General features: G+C 37.6%; 4 protein-coding genes across 6 annotated transcripts; 2 read left to right on the forward strand and 2 right to left on the reverse strand.

The window, feature by feature from the left end:
• The first annotated feature begins 879 nt into the window (after positions 1 to 879).
• On the forward strand, positions 880 to 2,516 carry LOC121770827. 2 transcript variants are annotated; one of them, XR_006043867.1, is made up of 3 exons: positions 880 to 1,278; positions 1,818 to 1,969; positions 2,045 to 2,516. XR_006043867.1 is itself a non-coding variant. In XM_042167603.1 (2 exons), exons 1-2 carry the CDS (start codon positions 1,901 to 1,903, stop codon positions 2,387 to 2,389), a joined length of 414 nt encoding a protein of 137 aa, XP_042023537.1. In that variant the 5' UTR covers positions 1,475 to 1,900; the 3' UTR covers positions 2,390 to 2,516. The 2 variants fall into 2 exon arrangements, 1 of the variants encoding a protein (XP_042023537.1); XM_042167603.1 differs by lacking the exon at positions 880 to 1,278 and having other exon boundaries at positions 1,475 to 1,969.
• A 2,620-nt stretch (positions 2,517 to 5,136) lies between these two features.
• LOC121772040 (BTB/POZ domain-containing protein SR1IP1-like) lies at positions 5,137 to 7,638 on the reverse strand. The gene is made up of 4 exons (XM_042168971.1): positions 7,332 to 7,638; positions 7,176 to 7,245; positions 6,526 to 7,110; positions 5,137 to 6,405 (listed from the first exon to the last, which is right to left on the reverse strand). The coding sequence occupies exons 1-4, from the start codon at positions 7,403 to 7,405 to the stop codon at positions 5,371 to 5,373; spliced, it is 1,764 nt and encodes a 587-aa protein (XP_042024905.1). The 5' UTR covers positions 7,406 to 7,638; the 3' UTR covers positions 5,137 to 5,370.
• A 3,006-nt stretch (positions 7,639 to 10,644) lies between these two features.
• Positions 10,645 to 13,704, forward strand: LOC121772358. Its single transcript, XM_042169425.1, has 5 exons — positions 10,645 to 11,147; positions 11,428 to 12,294; positions 12,642 to 12,727; positions 12,983 to 13,123; positions 13,352 to 13,704. Exons 1-5 carry the CDS (start codon positions 10,845 to 10,847, stop codon positions 13,494 to 13,496), a joined length of 1,542 nt encoding a protein of 513 aa, XP_042025359.1. The 5' UTR covers positions 10,645 to 10,844; the 3' UTR covers positions 13,497 to 13,704.
• A 194-nt stretch (positions 13,705 to 13,898) lies between these two features.
• On the reverse strand, positions 13,899 to 17,488 carry LOC121772359 (protein CONSERVED IN THE GREEN LINEAGE AND DIATOMS 27, chloroplastic-like). Of its 2 annotated transcripts, none has more exons than XM_042169427.1 (7): positions 16,728 to 17,488; positions 16,430 to 16,582; positions 16,124 to 16,201; positions 15,522 to 15,617; positions 14,786 to 14,821; positions 14,457 to 14,638; positions 13,899 to 14,376 (listed from the first exon to the last, which is right to left on the reverse strand). In XM_042169427.1, the coding sequence occupies exons 1-7, from the start codon at positions 16,950 to 16,952 to the stop codon at positions 14,214 to 14,216; spliced, it is 933 nt and encodes a 310-aa protein (XP_042025361.1). In that variant the 5' UTR covers positions 16,953 to 17,488; the 3' UTR covers positions 13,899 to 14,213. The 2 variants fall into 2 exon arrangements, with proteins under 2 accessions (XP_042025361.1, XP_042025360.1); XM_042169426.1 differs by having other exon boundaries at positions 14,454 to 14,638.
• Between the last annotated feature and the right edge of the window lie 62 nt (positions 17,489 to 17,550).

A 17,550-nucleotide genomic window follows, 5' to 3' on the forward strand; every position in this document is an offset into this window, starting at 1 on the left:
TACCCACATATATATATATATATATATATAGGGAGATGATCAAAATAAGTATGTGTTTAAATCCAGAAATACAGACCAAATCTTGGCCCTAGGATTAGATGATCTAATGGTCAATAAATAACCAAAAACACGGAAGGTCATAATTAAGCAATTTTAGGTCATATTATAATATTTGGGTTTAATGTCATGCTAAGATCGTTTTAGGTCATGCTTTGTTAGCATGACCTAAAAATTACCTAATTATGACCTAAAAGTGACCTAATTATGATATTGTTCTGCGTTTCTGTATTTAAATCTAGTTTTGCATAGATCAAAACCCTATATATATATATATATATATATATATATATATATATATATATATATATATTCAGGGCTTGTGATTTCATTGAAGGTACCCTTAAGGTACGGCTAAAATCCAACTGTCGATGTGCCACGTGGTCCAATGTTACTCTATTAATATACATATACATAAAAAAAATTGTATGGTAATTAACTGGCTGTCTTCTTGTCTACATGTATGTATCAATAAATTGAAGTAGATACACTTCATCTTCTTACGTGTGTTATCTTTAAATGTTTTAAATTTGTTATGAAGAAGAAAAGATTTTTTTTTCTGTGAACAAAGAGTAAAAAAAGTACTTTCTTCATTATTTTCTTTATAATTTACAAACAAGGACACAATCTTGAGAATACTACTAAATTACAATGAGTTATTGGGAGCATGTGCATCTCTTTGTCAGGCTACCCTGTTACTTTGATGATTTGTGATGAAATCACAAATAGAATATAAATTTCATACCCAAGATTCGTGATGAAATGTCATCACACAATACTTTATTATAGATGAAATAATTGTGAAAGGAGATTAGTAATTTTAGAATAGTGAATAAAGAAATACTCCTAATTAGTGTGGTGGAGATGGTCAGGGCATCTCTTTCTCTCTCTTTCTTCCACAAAGCTTGAAATACACATAGCAGTGGGATATGTTTGGCATGCCCTCATCATTCACATCAAAACCCTAATTACCAACAAACAATTGCTTTGATTTCTGTGACTACTAATTTAACACAAATTCTTCTGCTCTCTCTCTCTCTCTCTCTCTCCAAACACACACTTTGAGTATATATATATATATATACGGCGGCAGTATATGCCAAAAGGCTAACAACATTGTGTGCTACCACAAAAGAGGATCAACTTGTTCAAGCTGGACCAAATCAGATCACACACAGAGACACAAATATCTGATTTTCCAAGTTCATCACACTCTTCCTGGTAAGAAAATTACTTTATATGTCTGAAAATACCTACCTATTTTGGTTGTTCTAAAATTTCTTCAACTGGGGTTTTGTGCTCTTGATCGTCATAAAATTACAGTTTCTCAATTTTTTTCCGATGATCCATTTTCTTGAAAATTCTGTAATTTTACAGATTTTTTAGTAGCATTATTTCTTCTTTTCTCAATCTTTGGATAACATGAAGTTTACTTTATTTTTTTGGATTCTTATGAAATTCATAAATTGGTAAATAGTACGCATAATCTATCAAAAAGTAATATTGACGATTGTGATAAAAAAACAAACAAATGCAGTCCAATTATTCCCAGCGAAATAATATCTAAAATAGTAAACTTCTTATGTAAACGACGATAAGCAATAGATATTTTTCGTTTGTCAATAGTTATTATGGCCCAAAACAATTATCGTAACAAATAAATGCTCTATGGCCTCACTGGCTTGAAACACAGCTTTCATCATCATGTGCCCAATTTTAGCAATTAATATCTGAATTCATGGTGTTTTTTCATGCTTCAGGTGGGGCGTATATATTCACAACAAGAATATACTATTAATCAAACCAACACAGAATATTTCTAAGGTTCCAAGAATCAGATTTTATGAATCAGTTCGACAAGGAATACATGAAAATGGCCATGCTCAAGCACGAGGAAACATTTCGAGAGCAGGTAAATTAAATATTTTTAATTCTCCTAAAAAATTTAAATTTCAATTTTCAATTTCTTTTCTTCGATTTGTTGTAGGTTTTTGAGCTCCATCGCCTGCATCGAATACAGAAAATGCTGATGAAAGACATGGAAAAAAACGCACGAATGGATAGGAGTAGCACCACCACTAGTACGTGTAACGGGCCGGAGCCAAGGCCCGAACAGGCCGGGGAATCGGTTGGAAAATGTGGAGTTCCGGAGACCGGATATGATGATCAGACCAATCTTGAGCTGACTTTGGGCCCGAGAAGTTTCTATGAGAAGAAAGTGTCCGGGCCGACAACGGGATCGAGAAGCCCGTCATTAAAATGGGGGCCCGAGACTCCAGTTTCGAATAGCCCGCCTTGGCTATTCCATGCCCTCAGCCTAAATATGACATGATCATAATTTTCATCTTAATTATCATAAGTAGGAGTAATTTGTTACTATTATTACATGTACTGATGATTCTCATGTCAATGTTGATTGTAATTGGATTTCAATTTTAAGAAATCTTATTTAGTTCTCATTTACTATCCCATGATTCTCTCTCTCCCTCTCTAATATAATTGATGAGTTGAGAGATGATATAGATTATCTGGACATTAGTTAGCTACGGAAAATATATGGTGGGAATCCCTAGAGTTAAGCATTGTCCCACATGACTCACATGCTGATAAGACTTGCCAACTATATGTATGTATGTCATCGCTGGTTTGAGTTAAAATACCTCTTAAAGTGACACTGTGATACCACGTATCCAGAAATATTATAAACGCTACACAGCAATAGTATAAACGCTAGACATCACATCAATCTATAGATTGCTGTCTAGCGTATTGGATATTGCTAGCCGAGAAAATTTATTCTTGAGCATTTTTTATGATTGCCATATGACAACTGATTATTCGTCCACGTGTACAAATGATTGGCTGGGAATGATGGTATGATGTTACTTTAAGATGTGTTGTCATTTTAACACACCCACGCTTGATTATGATTATACCTAAGAATTTGTCCTAACCCTATTTCCTATATACACTCTAATTAACACCACAACCATTCATGATCCATTAACAACGAGCTGAAAAAGTCACAATGTTAAAATGACTCAAAATTCACACGAGGGAATGAGCTGAGAAATCAAACTTAGCTCTCCATTGGCTAACAAGTGTTGATGCATTATGAATTTAGGCCATTTTAGAACGTTTGAGAGGCAAAAATGTCATTTTACTATTTTTCCAGATTTTAACTTAACTACCATAATTTCTTTCTCAATTGTTAGTGGTTTTGGACCTCATATAAACATCCGGGGGAAATTGTTTCGCAGTCAATTTTTCAATTTGATAATAAATTTCATTGTCGAGGAACTTGAATTTCTTAGAATTCTCTATCTTTTCGGTCAATATTGCATGACACCAACATTAAGTCATTAAAGAAAAAGAAAAGATTAAGACATTTGATTATATGAGAATATATAGATACACATAAGATCTACATACGATATTGAGATTTAACCCTTTATTGTTACGATTGGACTCAAATAATAATATTCTAGCCGTTTGCTACAACGGCATAGAAACATTTTACTATAGGTTGAGTTTGACAAGGAAAAAAGTGATGGATATGATCAAAGGGAATCCAAATTGATCTATTATTGAGGGGGGCCATTATACTCGTGGACAATTAGGGTACTATCAAATAAACCATAATCCAATCTTTAAAAAATTGTGATATAGAAAGTGGTAAAATTGTGATATAGAAAGTGGTATATATAGTGCTAAACAAGATTGGGACAATGGAGGGGTTTGATGGTACTTCTTCCACATAGGTTCTTTTTAAATAAAAAAAAGTGTGTATGGAGTTGATTTCACGCCTACCACATGGGAACTAATTTTGGATTAATATATCGAGTTTAAATATTTTGATGTGTCTGCCACCAAGTGAACATTAGATTCTTGTGCAAATAAATAAAATGAGGTTCAATTATGTACATGAATGTATCGTGCCGGACAAATCATATTAGATTGATAAAATACAACTCTTGATCTGCGTCAGATCTGCACCGTCCTTTGCACTTTCTTTAAGCTATATACGAGACGGGCACAGACAAAAAAATATTGATAGGGTTGAAGAACTCTTACCAAGATTAAGTAATGTAAAAATTATTTTCCAACATTTTTTTCACTAAAATAAAGAGGTTGGTAAAGGTTTGATCCCAGCCCCACTTACATGCACGTCTGCCTATATAATACTCCCTCCGTCCCACAAAGATTGTCTCACTTTAACCGGACACAAGTTTTAAGAAATACTATAATGAAAAATGAGTTGAAAAAGTTAGTGGAATGTAAGTCATACTTTTATATATTAGTTTTATAATAAAATGTGAGAAGGAATAAGTTAGTGAAACATATGGTCCACTACAAAAAATGGTAAAAAGTGAAATGAGACAAATTTTGTGGGAAGGACTGAAATGGAAAAATGGGACAATCTTTGTGGGATAGAGGGAGTATATAAATTCTCCCATTGTATCTTATGAAAGTCTTATTTTACTATTTTGGGATGTTTCATAGTAATAATCTCATTTTATTTTTGATAAGTGAGACTAACATTTTCATTAAGTCATTTCAATCACATTTTTGTTATAAAATCAGTATGAAAGTGGAATTCGTATTTCACTCACTTATTCTGTTCATAACACTCATTAAAATTCATGCAAATGGGATTTGCTATGAGCAATGAAAGGAGTATATATAAGTAATGAATAAAGAAATGAGAAGTGGATGCTTGGTGTTGAAGTACATCTGGGCTAGGGTTCCACTTTCCACCATGTTACACAACTGGTCAAGTTGGATTACCAACATTGCAGCATAGATATGGTCATATGGTGCCTGGTCAATTTAGCCCAACCAAGAAATTAAGGATGCTATTCTGTTTGATTTTTGTATGTGCGTCTTGATAGAGTTGGCAAAAAAAATATATACATAGTATTAATATTATGACATACTATAGGGAAGATGAAGATGAAGATGAAGATGAAGATGAAGATGAAGATGAAGATGAAGATGAAGATGAAGATGAAGATGAAGATGAAGATGTGAAACGTATAGTAAGGACTAGTTGGTTATAACGCAATCAACAACAAAGGGTTGAGGTGTTCAAGTGACTGAGTTTATTAAAAGTTTTAAACCAAGAACAGATTAGCTTTTGTGGCACATTATTCATCACGATCACTCCAAAATCCACAACATAATTTACATACGCACACGAATAAATTTTACATGCATATACACCACACAAATAATGAGTTCAATTCACCAACAAAACTGAAACAAGACGCTGAAGAAACTTACTAAAATTTAGCAGCATCAAATAATGTATGCTCATGATATTGAATGGCGCCTGTCTTTATTAGGCTTAGTCCTCCCTTTCGAACCCTGCGCCGTCAGCCCATCCACCCTCATAATCTTCCCAAGCCTCTTCGACACCGAGCTTATGAACGATTTCTTCGGAGCCAGAGGCGGCTTGTCTGCAGACGGACTGCTCGTGGCCGTGCCAGTGGCTGTAGCTGGCTTCTGAGACGCTCTGTCCGTCTCCTTCATCCTCATCTTCAGCTTCACCACCTCCAGCTTCAAATCCTGATTCTCCCTCCTCAGAATCGAGAGCTCGTCCGAGACAGTGTAGCTCGGGAGCTTCGGCTGCAGAGCAGGGGACTCGCTCAAACCCCCATCCATCACTTGCCTGAGACGCTGCTGCTCGTAGTAGAGTACTTGCACAACCGTCTGCACCGGGAGCCGGTCGTTCTGGGCTGCGTGGGCGCAGGCTTCCCGAGAGAGCTTCTGGCAGTCCATCACACTGCACACTTTCTTCCTCTCCATATCGCTTAAAGCAGGGTGAGCCTTCAAGTAGATGTCGATTGCTCTGTACATTCCATCCTCTGTTGATCTCGAGTGCTCAGGAATGAGCTCTGCTAAGGAAGTGAACTTCGAAACGGAGAGGTTCCGGTCGGAGGCGATCTCGGAGAGGTAATCCTCCATCAATTTGGTCACACGCTCTAGTTCTTCAGGTATGTGTTGCGCCGCCGCTGTTTCCTCCTCTGTTTCTGCTTCTAAGAAGTTGACGACGATCCGCTGCAGTGTTTCCACGTCGAAGATTGTGTCTCCGGTGAAGGAGTAGGAAGGGATTAGGAGATCGTCCAGCACCGCCTGCGAAAGCTGCATCGCCACCCTCTTTTCTAAATCCAGGCGGCAAGCCACCGTCGTTTCTAGAAATATCGCCGCCCGGAGAAGCATCGAGAGGAAGCTAACCGACATGGCGTTCCTCTCCCGTGGGAGGAGGCTGACGATCGTCTCCAGTACTACTCTCTTCTCGTGCTCTTGCCTCGCCTCAATCTTCTTCCTCCCCTTTCCGAATATATCCTACCGAATCATGAAATTAGGTCATTTGATCGATTGAATTAGGGATTTTTTTTCAAATTGGGTAATTTGATCGATTGAGTTAGGGAATTTTCGAATTGAGGTAGGGTTAGGACCTCTCACCAGACCTCGAAGGGATTTCTGGGCGTAGAGCATGAGAATGGGGCCTAGGGCATACTGCTTGAAGCCTCTCCCCATCATCGCGATGAGGACTCGCTGGAACAGATCGACTCGCAGCACGGTGAGATCCTCCGCCCACCAATCGACGGCGGGAGGGGCGGAGGATGCGGCGCCGGGATCCGGCGAGGTGAATTGCGAGTCCTTGCAGGCGACGAACGCCACCGTGTCGATGCAGCGGCTGATTAGCTTGACCTTCTCCGCCGTGGGGAGGAGGTCCTCGGAGGAATGCAGGACGGAGACGGCGCCGGCGAGGCTCTCCAGCGCGACCTCGTTTATGTACGCCTCGGATCGCGCCACCAGATTCCCCACCGCGTAGTCCTCCGTCATCTCGAGATGCTCCGCCACGCACCTCAGCATCGCGATGTTCTCCGTCGTGATCTCGAAGTTTATTCCGTAGCAGAACTTCGCAGCCAGCTCGAACGCGTCCGCGCCGCCGGGAACGCCGGGGATGTCCACGGCGGAGACCGCCGTGTCGGAGGAGTCCGACACCAGCTTCCGCAGGTATCCGCATTTGGAAACTAACGGAAACTGTTGAATTCGTTAATTTGCTATTTCTATATATATATAAAAAACTATAAAAATAATACTCTTACCTTGTGTAAAGAAAAGGAAGTTCCAGCAACAGTCACAGTTACATCACTCGGAATCTCCTGTGAAAATATCCTATTCAAAACACCAACAATAAATACTCCATAACCATAACTGATTCAAATCGAAAATATAAAATTGAGGAATTGAGAGTGAAAAACCAGTCACTAGTTCTCTTCATGGCAGTGGAGAGAAGGTCTTTCTTCTTGGTAGACATGTTTGCTTCAACATCCATTCTCTCAGTGACTATTACTTAAAGGGGCCATCTCATTTATTGGCACAAATAAAAATGGTGGGGAAATTTTTCATGGGAAAATATGCTTTGTTTAGAATAGCCATGGGAGCAGGAGATGGCCTATGTTGTACAAAAATGCATATTCTCTATTTCTGGCTAGGAAGCTCATTATCATCATCATTTAAGTTGAATTCCCCATTCTAGGCTTTTGATTTAAGTTGAATTATGAGGTGAGTGTTAGGAAAAGTGGGGACAAATGGGGAAGTGGGGAGGAAGAGATCTAGTTGAAGAATGTGTGGTGTGGAGTCACATTATCAGAGGATGGCGCCAAATTAAGAAATTTCTCCATGTGAGATTGGATTATCCTCTCCTCCACAAAACTGTCAATTTTTTTGAATTTTATGAATTGTAAACATAAAACTCTTACTTAAGCATTAGTTCACTGAACATAAATATATGTAGTCTATTTATTGGTTGAATTTATATGCTATACAAACTCATGTGTTTTTCAAATCTTTCTGATGTTCTTAAATCAATTGAGTATGACTTAGTACTATATTGTTGTGTGTAAATATGTTTTGAGAGATCCGAGGAGTATAATATAAAAACTGTATGGACTCGTTCATCCTTAATTAAATGGTCAGGGGTTCGATCTTTGTCTTGTGGCAGCCTTAAACATCACATCCTTCAAAATGCCTAAAAATCAACACATCTTTTAAAATGCCAACAAATCAACACAAGAAATTGTCACTACTGATACTGCCGATGGACACTTTGAGTTTAACAACCAAAAGAATGAAATGGTAACATATGGCTCATCATGGGTAAATATGGAGTAGAGTAAAAATAAATTAGTACTTGTGTTAACAGGAAAATTGTCATTTCATAATTTGTCTTTGGGAAGTACCATGTTTTATAAAAAAATATATTAAAAATACTTAAATTAAAATGAAGGGACTATTAATGTTGATCATTATATGTACATGGCAATGCCATTGGTTTGCACTCGCTATCACAAAAAGAAGCACAATCAATCAATGGACAATAAAATCAAAAGGCATCCACAAGTATATTAGGGATGTCAATTTAGCCCGCAACCCGTGGGCTGACCCGAATAGCCCGCCAAATTTATAGGGTTAGGGCTGAAAATTTCCAGCCCGATAAAATTACAGCCCGATTAGCCCGCACCCGATTAACCCGCAACCCATTAGGGCCAGACCCGAAAACCCGATGGGCTGGCCCGGAAACCCGATAAAATTTATATTGCTCTATTTGTTTGACTCTAATTCGACACTTCATTGATTATTTTATAATACAGATTACTGAAAAAATAACTTTCCATTTTATATATTAAATATATAAATTATATATTAAGTTTTTATTAATATAATAATAGATAAATGAATTAGAGACTTCAAATTCACTAAAAAAATATATTTAAATTTCTAAACATGCTTTAAAATTTCTTGATGTTTATGTTTTATGTTGCATAAATCTCAAATATTAGTATTTGATCATGTAAATATTTGAGTTTACGCATATATCTCAAATTTATCATAATTAAATATTTTACATTTTATAAATATAACTAATTTTCACCATTATTTATTGGATTGATCGCATGTTAATTTTATCGGTAGCAACCCGATTAACCCGATGGGCTAGCCCGAAACCCGAGCTTTTAGGGTTAGGGCTGAACTTTTATAACCCGAAAAAATAACAACCCGATTAGCCCGCACCCGATTGACCCGCAACCCGAATAGGGTTGGCCCGAAACCCGGTGGGCTGGCCCGATTGACATCCCTCTGTATATAGAGTATATTTTTTCTTCACTTATACTTTTATTCACTAAATTTCTATAATTTCATCATACCTAGCTCATACATTTATCACTATTTACGGATTTCCTCTTTTATTTTTCTAGAGCTTTATATTTCAAATAATTGCAATTATGTAACTAAATCACAATACACTAAAATTGATGAAAAATCATTTAAAAAGTCATCCGTGGACCGTGGGGGCCCTAAAGTTGAGATAGATGATTTCAGGTGTGTTTCCCTTTTCAAGAACACTATACTTGTGGTGTTTATACTGTATGAAATGAATTATATATACAAACCAACCAATAAGGTCTCGTCTAAGTAATAAAGTTAAACCATTATTAATTTCTCTTTAGTAAGAAGACACTTTGATCAAATAAATTTTTTTTGGTTCAAGCTACATGAAACGTGTGTTGCATTTCCATTTTATTTGAATATGATGTAGTAGTATAGTGGTTTGCAATTATGCATAATATGATATACAACATGCTATATCTAAAAATGAAATATACATAGAATGAATCCAGCATGTCATTATTTTGTCGTTTATGTATTTAAAGGACGGAATGCACGGCTTCATCATCACCAACATGGTCACTTCAAACCAACAAAGTTGAGTTCTATAATTCAAATTTCCGAATTATACCATCTTCTTTTTGAAAGAAAAGTTTTGAATTCAATAAATTCAGATTTAAATGATTGCCTTCTTCAAAATGGGAGGGGTCCATTTCTTCAATTTTCAGTGATTGATTGACTCATGATGCTTCAATAATTGATCAACCTCTATTTCTTTGTATTTGCGAATAGGAATCATAATACGGAGAATATAATGAATTAGTGAATGGAAAGGCTGTCAAGCGTCATTCATCACTATATTCCACTTCATTTGTTTGGGGCATACAGACCGGCCGGATTATGGAGTGGGTGAGATCGGCATCGATGTCCATTCTCGTCTTCAGACAAGGTGATGCGTATAGTATAGATTAGAGATTTTACGGTTGGAGCAAGCCATATCCAGATCAAGCTATGTACAACTTGTATTATAATACACAAACATGATAATGCATCGGTTGATAACAATAGTGGAACACTGAAATATCAACGGTGTAAATTGGTTTGGAGATCTTATTGGATCCTTTAGTAGGGATGTGGTTGATTCAAGAATTATCGGTTCCGGTTCTTAAAAATTTAGAATTGTAATCAGCACAGCAAAGAAAATGACAATTTCAGTTCAAAAGGCCAACTTTTTGGTGATTTGTCCTTTCGATTTTCCATGTTTTTTTTCATTTTTCCATTGTGAAATGGTATGTCGGTTCCATTTCAGCCTGCGAGAGCTTGTCCTGATTCGATCCTATTTTAATGTTTTTTGCGTGTTCGACTTGGAATCCAATCTCAAGGGAGTAGAATCAGACAATCAGCTTCAATCGAATGATTTAAATTATAAAACTAAATCTTTACATTTTACAAGTAACTCATAACAAAATTAATTAGTTAGAAATTTCATAATTTGTTAGTAATATTTTGTTAGGTAAATATGACGACGTGGCAGGAGTGCAGCTTAATAGTATTTACAAAACGGTTAGATTTGGCAAAATCAGAAAAGGGGCAACAGAGATAAAATGGCGCAAATTGCCAAGTTTGTCACTCTCCGCCACCGTCTTCTCCACCTCCACCGCCGTTTGATTCCTACTGAATTGGCATTCCGTCCGTACTCCTCCCGCAACGCTGAGACCGAGCCTCCTCCTGATTTTACCGGAACGAATGCTTATGAAATCCTGGGAGTATCGCCGGCGAGTTCATTTGCAGAAATTAAAGCTTCCTTTCGAAAATTGGCTAAGGAAACTCATCCCGACCTCGCTCAATCGCAAAATCATTCATCCTATCCTTCCGATAGATTCATCCAAATTCTCGCTGCTTACGAGGTGCCTTTATTTATTTCTCCCCACTGTCGACTCTGTTTATCCATTTGCAAATTAGTCGAATTGTACATCGATGGAGTGTTTTTTACAATGTTACACCTATAGGTTTGTGTTCCAGCTGAATTTTTGTTTTAGTAATTTGTTCTTATTGCAATATTTGAGCACATTAGCTTTCTTGCTTAGGGCGTGATTTTATTGTTTTGGGTGTATTAACTTTAATTCTGTGGTTAGGTTTGCCTTTCTAAAACCACCTCTAACAAAATCATGATTTTTATGAGTTCAGATTCTCTCGGACGCCACCAGGAGAGCTCACTATGATCATTGTATTTCATCTCAAAGAATCTATGCTGATGTGAACAATAAACGAGATACGAAAGTCTTCAAGTACAACTCATATCGTCATCCTAAAAATGAGATGGAAGTTGTTGAATGGCTGAAATGGTATAGACACACAATAAATGACATTTTGTCTGAAAGAAGAGTGACATCTGGATCAGGGTATTTTGATCTTCTCGAAAGAGATTTTTACGCAGCTGTTCATGCAGCATTCTATGGACCTGAGATTGACTCTATGGATCTCCTTCCTGACCGTTTTGAAGCTGATGAAAGGTCTGCGTGTACTACATCAGAGGTGCTACACTTAGTCACTGGTCGAGATCTTTTTGGCATGGTATGTCTAGCTAAAAGGCATCGTGAATTATCAGATGCGCGCACTGAAAAACTAGCATCTTCTGCTCTGGGCTCAGTCCAATTGGCGGATAATGTGAGTGGGCAACATCAATCTGATGCAGATGAGGAAAATGATTTTCAGCACCAATCTGTTCATGCTGATTATCGATCATCTGACGCGTACAAAGACCTGGAGTTACACTTATCTGGGAGAGTTGTGGCAATGGCAATGAGAGTTCCACCAAAAAGTGAGGATGTGGATTCTGAAGACCAGATACATGTTTATCTCACTTCCTTCGAAGACCAATTTCATGCAAGGGATTCACATCCTGGATATTTGCATTCGGATTTGTCAGGTGGACATAAAATTCCGCTGGGTGTTATAAAGGGTTTGGGAACCACCCCTGAAGAAGGAACTTGCTATCTCTACGACAATCGTGGCATGAAGACTCATATGATTATGAAGCATAGAACATTGCTGGTATGTGAATGGATGATTGGAGTTTTCTAATACCAATATTGTGTTCTGTCAACCATATGCACATACACAATTACACCCTACTTAAGCAAAATAAGTGGCAGCATGTTGCTTCAATTCATAATGAGAGGTTCTGTCAGGACTAGTACTTGTCTACTTGAGAATATGCTCTTTTTCCTACAGGTGCTTTCTTGCCACACATTAGACTGAGTTCTGTCATTGGACATATTTTTGTTCTTTCTTATAGAGAAGATCTTTTAGTTGTGCCTTAGAAATGGTTACACAAATGGCATCATATTTTGTGTAGATGTACTGTATTTTTTCCATGTGCTGACGTATGCATGTTTTAGGTGAAACACTTGCATTGGTTCCGAATTGGAGATGAAATTTCAGTTTGTGAATGTAGATGCAGTCGAGCTCGCTTGCCACCAAGCAAGTAAGCATCAACTTTGTGTTTAATTTAACTTAACTTGATGCTTATGAATGTTATAGTTGAGACTTTTTAGTTCAATGTTGTCGTAACTCTTCCTTAGTGTGGCAATGATGTCTCACCAGCCATATGCTGCAAAAAAATTATTCTCCGATGGTCTGGATGGTCTATTCATGTGCTGTCATCTCTCATTCTCTGGATCAATTTCAAATGTTTTCATTCTTCTTTTGTAGAATGTAATCCAGTTTCTATCTGCTACAGTTATTGGCTGTTTGAGCCTCGAAGTGCGATGCATGACATAGGAGGATGGTACATTGAGACATTTGGAAGAGATAAAAAAGGAAAAACTGTTCCAGATGGGAGATATTGGGATGGTTCAGATAGAAATCCACAGTGCGAGGAGTAAGTAATTTTATTAGTAATTTTCTGCATTAGCAGACAGTTCTTCCTTCGTGCTCATTTTCATTGGACGTATCTCTCAGCGTGTGCTTTTAAATGCAACTGTTAATGTTACTTTGATTAATTTTCAGATCATTGCTGAGATTAGCATAGCCGCTCACTCAGTTCACCTTTATTTTATCATATTGTTTGGCTTTCAAGTCATCTTATGGAATTCAATCTCACATGCAGGAGACTTCACCCAGCAGTATACTTGCTTGCTCTGGCCTACAGGACACTAGATATTGAGGATGTAAGAAGAAGGAAGCGGAGACTTAAAGATATAGTTGAATCAGAAATGTCAAGAGTAGTAACATGGTTTAGAAAAGTTGCTTAGTTCAAATACAAGAAGTTGTTCGGTGGATCATTATAGCTTGATCTCAAGCATACAACTTCTGCATGTCTGTGCGTGGAGACCGACAAGCACTGGGAGCGTCTTTCTTCACAAACTCCTACTATGGAGAGAAATGTAGATCTCTGAATGTAACAAAGTAGGACATACTATTTCCAGAACGTGACGTGAAGGGCTCTAAGAACAAGTTTACAGAAGTAACAATGTCCTAACAAGTTATGGCATAAGAATAAGATTGCAGTTTCTCAAGGAAATGACAGTCAATTCTCATCCAAACAAGATCCATGAGGAAATTTACCTAGATTAGGCAGTGAGGTCAAGTTGTCACTGAGAGAATTTTATAATAAACTTCCATGATAGGCAAAGCTCGAAGCATAAAGACACATGGGCATGTAAAGATTTTATATGATGGAAACGGGGGTGGTACAGATCCCCGATCCCAACATGGTATTAATGTATTATGCTTAATGCTATATTGTGGCATGTCTTATGGTCTTGAATAAGTAGGGAGTTCTATCTGGGTCCTGGGAGCTACTGAACCATATTCATTTTATGTTACAAAATTTCCACATTGAAGTTAAGCAGTTTCCTGCTTTTCTGACATGTATCTGATGCTTTCCAAATGGTCTCTAGCTCCAGCTAATATGGCCAATTGGCCTTGTGCATGGTGTCAAAATTGAATAGTTGTTCATCTTTAATCTGTTACTTGAGTAGGTCCTCCCACTTGCAGTATTGCCCACCTGCTAAGGCACGGTAATACCTGTCTCTGCAATAGACAGGCCTTCCATCAGCAGCTTCCGCAGCTGCCGCTGCTAGATCATTGTCAGACAGCACCTCAACTGGCAATCTTAGCAGCTCCTCCTTCCTATAATGTTATACAGCTTTGAGATGTGTGTAAATATATTAGATTTTTATATATTTGAAGTCTTAACATTCTCATACCACCTTATATTGAACTTATCAGCTGTCTTTGAAGTTGAGATATTGGACAGATTTTCTTTCTGGACAAAGGTCTTTTGGATGAAGTCCTCTACCGGTGTTGCAAAAATAAACAATGAAACAGCTGCAACAAGCAGAGCTCCAGTTCCAACTAGAGTCTGCTTCAGCAACTTGATGACTGGTTTAACCTTCATGTGTAGATAACAGTTTCTCAAAGTTAACAAAATATGTTTAGGGGCATGTTTAAACCTTTACTCTGTCATAGCATCAGTTGAATGGATTTCTTTTCTCTCATACAATAAGCATGATTATTCATATACTTCAGCATTACATACCTTGTATGAGCCAAGCAACCTATCTCGAGCAAGGATCTGTGTAATAGAAAAAGGAACATTTCAGTTAACATGATACAAGATTGATGAGTTTACATTTTACTTGTCTTTCATGTTGTTCTTTCGAGAGGTTTACTCTCCACAACAGTAGCACACTACAAATCTAAAAATTCTTTCTACAAACTCTTGTCACTATATGATTAGATATTTGAATTCTGGCTGACAATCATATAAAATGATATCTCAATGTACAGCTTATAGTACTTATTTCAAGGTGGATGGTTGTGGGGAATCGTGTGTCTCTGATGCTGGCAAGAGTTTCATGAAATCCATCTATTTAACATGCGCTTGGCTGGGAGGTACCACCTTTATATTTCATTGGAATTTCAACCCTATCCCTTTCTTTATTCATTTGCAGTTTTATTTTCTCTTGCACTTTTATATCAAATTCGTCTCCAGTGTGGAGCAAGGATGGTAACCCTTGCATCTCAATATGAAACTTTGAATGTTTCGAGTCAAACATAAAATCTAGGGGGATAGGTAGAATCCAATGTTTTAAGTCTTATGACTCTTTTCCCGAGTGGCTAGGAATAAACTTGAATTCTGCTGCAGCATAACGACTAACAAGAAAGTCTGAATATCTAGCTGATTCTAATCCTATACTCCACCTAGTCTTGTTTAGATTCTTCACCAGTAGTAGATTTTAGTGATCCCAATGTAATCATTGGAAGAATCTAACCTCTGGTGGTTTCACCCACATCTGCCCATCATACCATCCAGTCTCTTCATACGGTATGACTGCTGATAAAAGCCTATCACCAACGTAACTCCATCCCTGTCAAATGAACAAGGGAGGCATTAGTTTTATCGAAATAATGCCACAGAAAATGAAATTGTTTGAATGATTCAAAATTTTCTCTGATGCAAATATGGTGTGGACTGTTTTTCCAATGTGAAAATACATGTTCTTTTCATAGACTTACATTTTGTACAGACCTATTTCTGCTACTTCGTCCATATTGTCATGAGTGGAAATTTGAGTGCAAGTAGGCTCGCCAACCCCCTTAATGATCATGTCAAGTAAAATATAGACTCTACACAGTTTTACAAGTTGTGGTATGAAACATTTTATCTGACCTGTGAGAACTTAAGCATGGCATATGGGATTGAGCTGCTGGGTGTATGCTTAAATGAGGTAAACTGGACTAAGTCAAAACTCTTACCAGAATTCAGTTTATCTTGTTTTATATCCGAGTTCTTTCTCCATTCGACTCATCTTAAGTGGTGCATAAAACAATGAATGATGAATCCATATTTACTAGGAAATGGAACTCAACTAACCAGATAAATCCTCAGGACAATCAGCGAAACGAGAAATAGGGTTCCTGTGCCTGCAGCGAGGCCAAATCGTAAAGGATCCTGTATCATTGAAAAACCCGGCTTCTTGTCAATCAACATATAAGCGAACAATGTATTTTTTTTTCCACAGTATGGCAATTAATTGACATTTCATAGTTTTTACGCAAACCATCATGTTAGTTTTTTGAATCCTAAATGTGAAATTATGATCTGGGAATATTATCATTCTTTTTTTTTGGTGTGTGGGAATATTATCATTCTTGTTTTTACATTACGTGCTTATGCTACCTTTGCAGGATTGAAGCTCGCAGCTGCAATAGGTATTCCCAGGACTGTGAAAGTGACAAACCAGAGTCCCCCAAGACGTAGGAAAAACGACCCCGGGCTGAGGTCTGCCCATGAGTATAAAGTCTCGTCCTTCAAAGATGAGTATTCGTTTACCTGTGAGGCCATAATAACTGTATGAGCGCATAATATCGCTTCATTTTGCATGAATTGGCTCGTAGATAAAGTATAAATACATGATATCAACTTTACAACACTCTGTAAGGGAATCGAAACAGAGAGTTTGAAGGGGGGGATGTACCGGGCGTTGCTCGAACGGCACCTCAATCTCCAAGCCAGGATCCCAGCTCTGACCAGGTGATCCACCTTTGCCTCCGTTCTTTTCATCTTTCAGTGCTCTCACTCTAAATCTTATCCTTCCCTGCAAAACCTCATTTCTCCTGTGCGGAACTATTGTGTTGAAGCTGTTTCCATACTTGGCAATGGCATGTCTACCACATGAGACTATACAGTTCACTCGTAGCATTTATGTTTTTTTCAGATTAATGGCCGTGAAACACTGAAACTGAACACAGACCTCTCCCAGAATTTGAAGCCAAGAACAGGAAGCAAATCATCAAGAAAATTGGTTAAGGTAAGGATCATCCAGTTATTTGCGTGGATGATAAATACTTTGTTTTTCTTTTCAAAATTGTGGGTTTGTTGTTTTGTGTTGTGGAAAATGGAGTGGGGCCCCACTTTAATGTTTTAGCTTTGTATCCACAAGTTTGGGACATGAAGCATAATGGTAGATAATTGCAGGATATTTTGCTTAATTTTTGTGGCTGAGGCAGATGGCACGCGGCTTGCGTTAAGCTGCAGTATGTTAAGCGTATTTTTACACGCAATATTTGTGATGCTTGTGGCGTGTCTCCACGAGCTTGCAGGCTAATGGTTTTGGCATCTCGTAGCGACTCAAATATTCGACTTATTTATCGAAGAAAAACATCTTATCAATTAAATTGTGCTTCATTACGGTCTATATAATGTGTCAAAAATATATAGATAATTTAGCATATAAACTAAAGAGAGAATTACGAGGATTATTTCAGACAAGATTAGTAAAATGGGAAAACAAATACTCA

The sequence above is a fragment of the Salvia splendens genome, chromosome 16 (genome assembly GCF_004379255.2).
Source record: "Salvia splendens isolate huo1 chromosome 16, SspV2, whole genome shotgun sequence".
Classification (NCBI taxonomy): domain Eukaryota; kingdom Viridiplantae; phylum Streptophyta; class Magnoliopsida; order Lamiales; family Lamiaceae; genus Salvia; species Salvia splendens.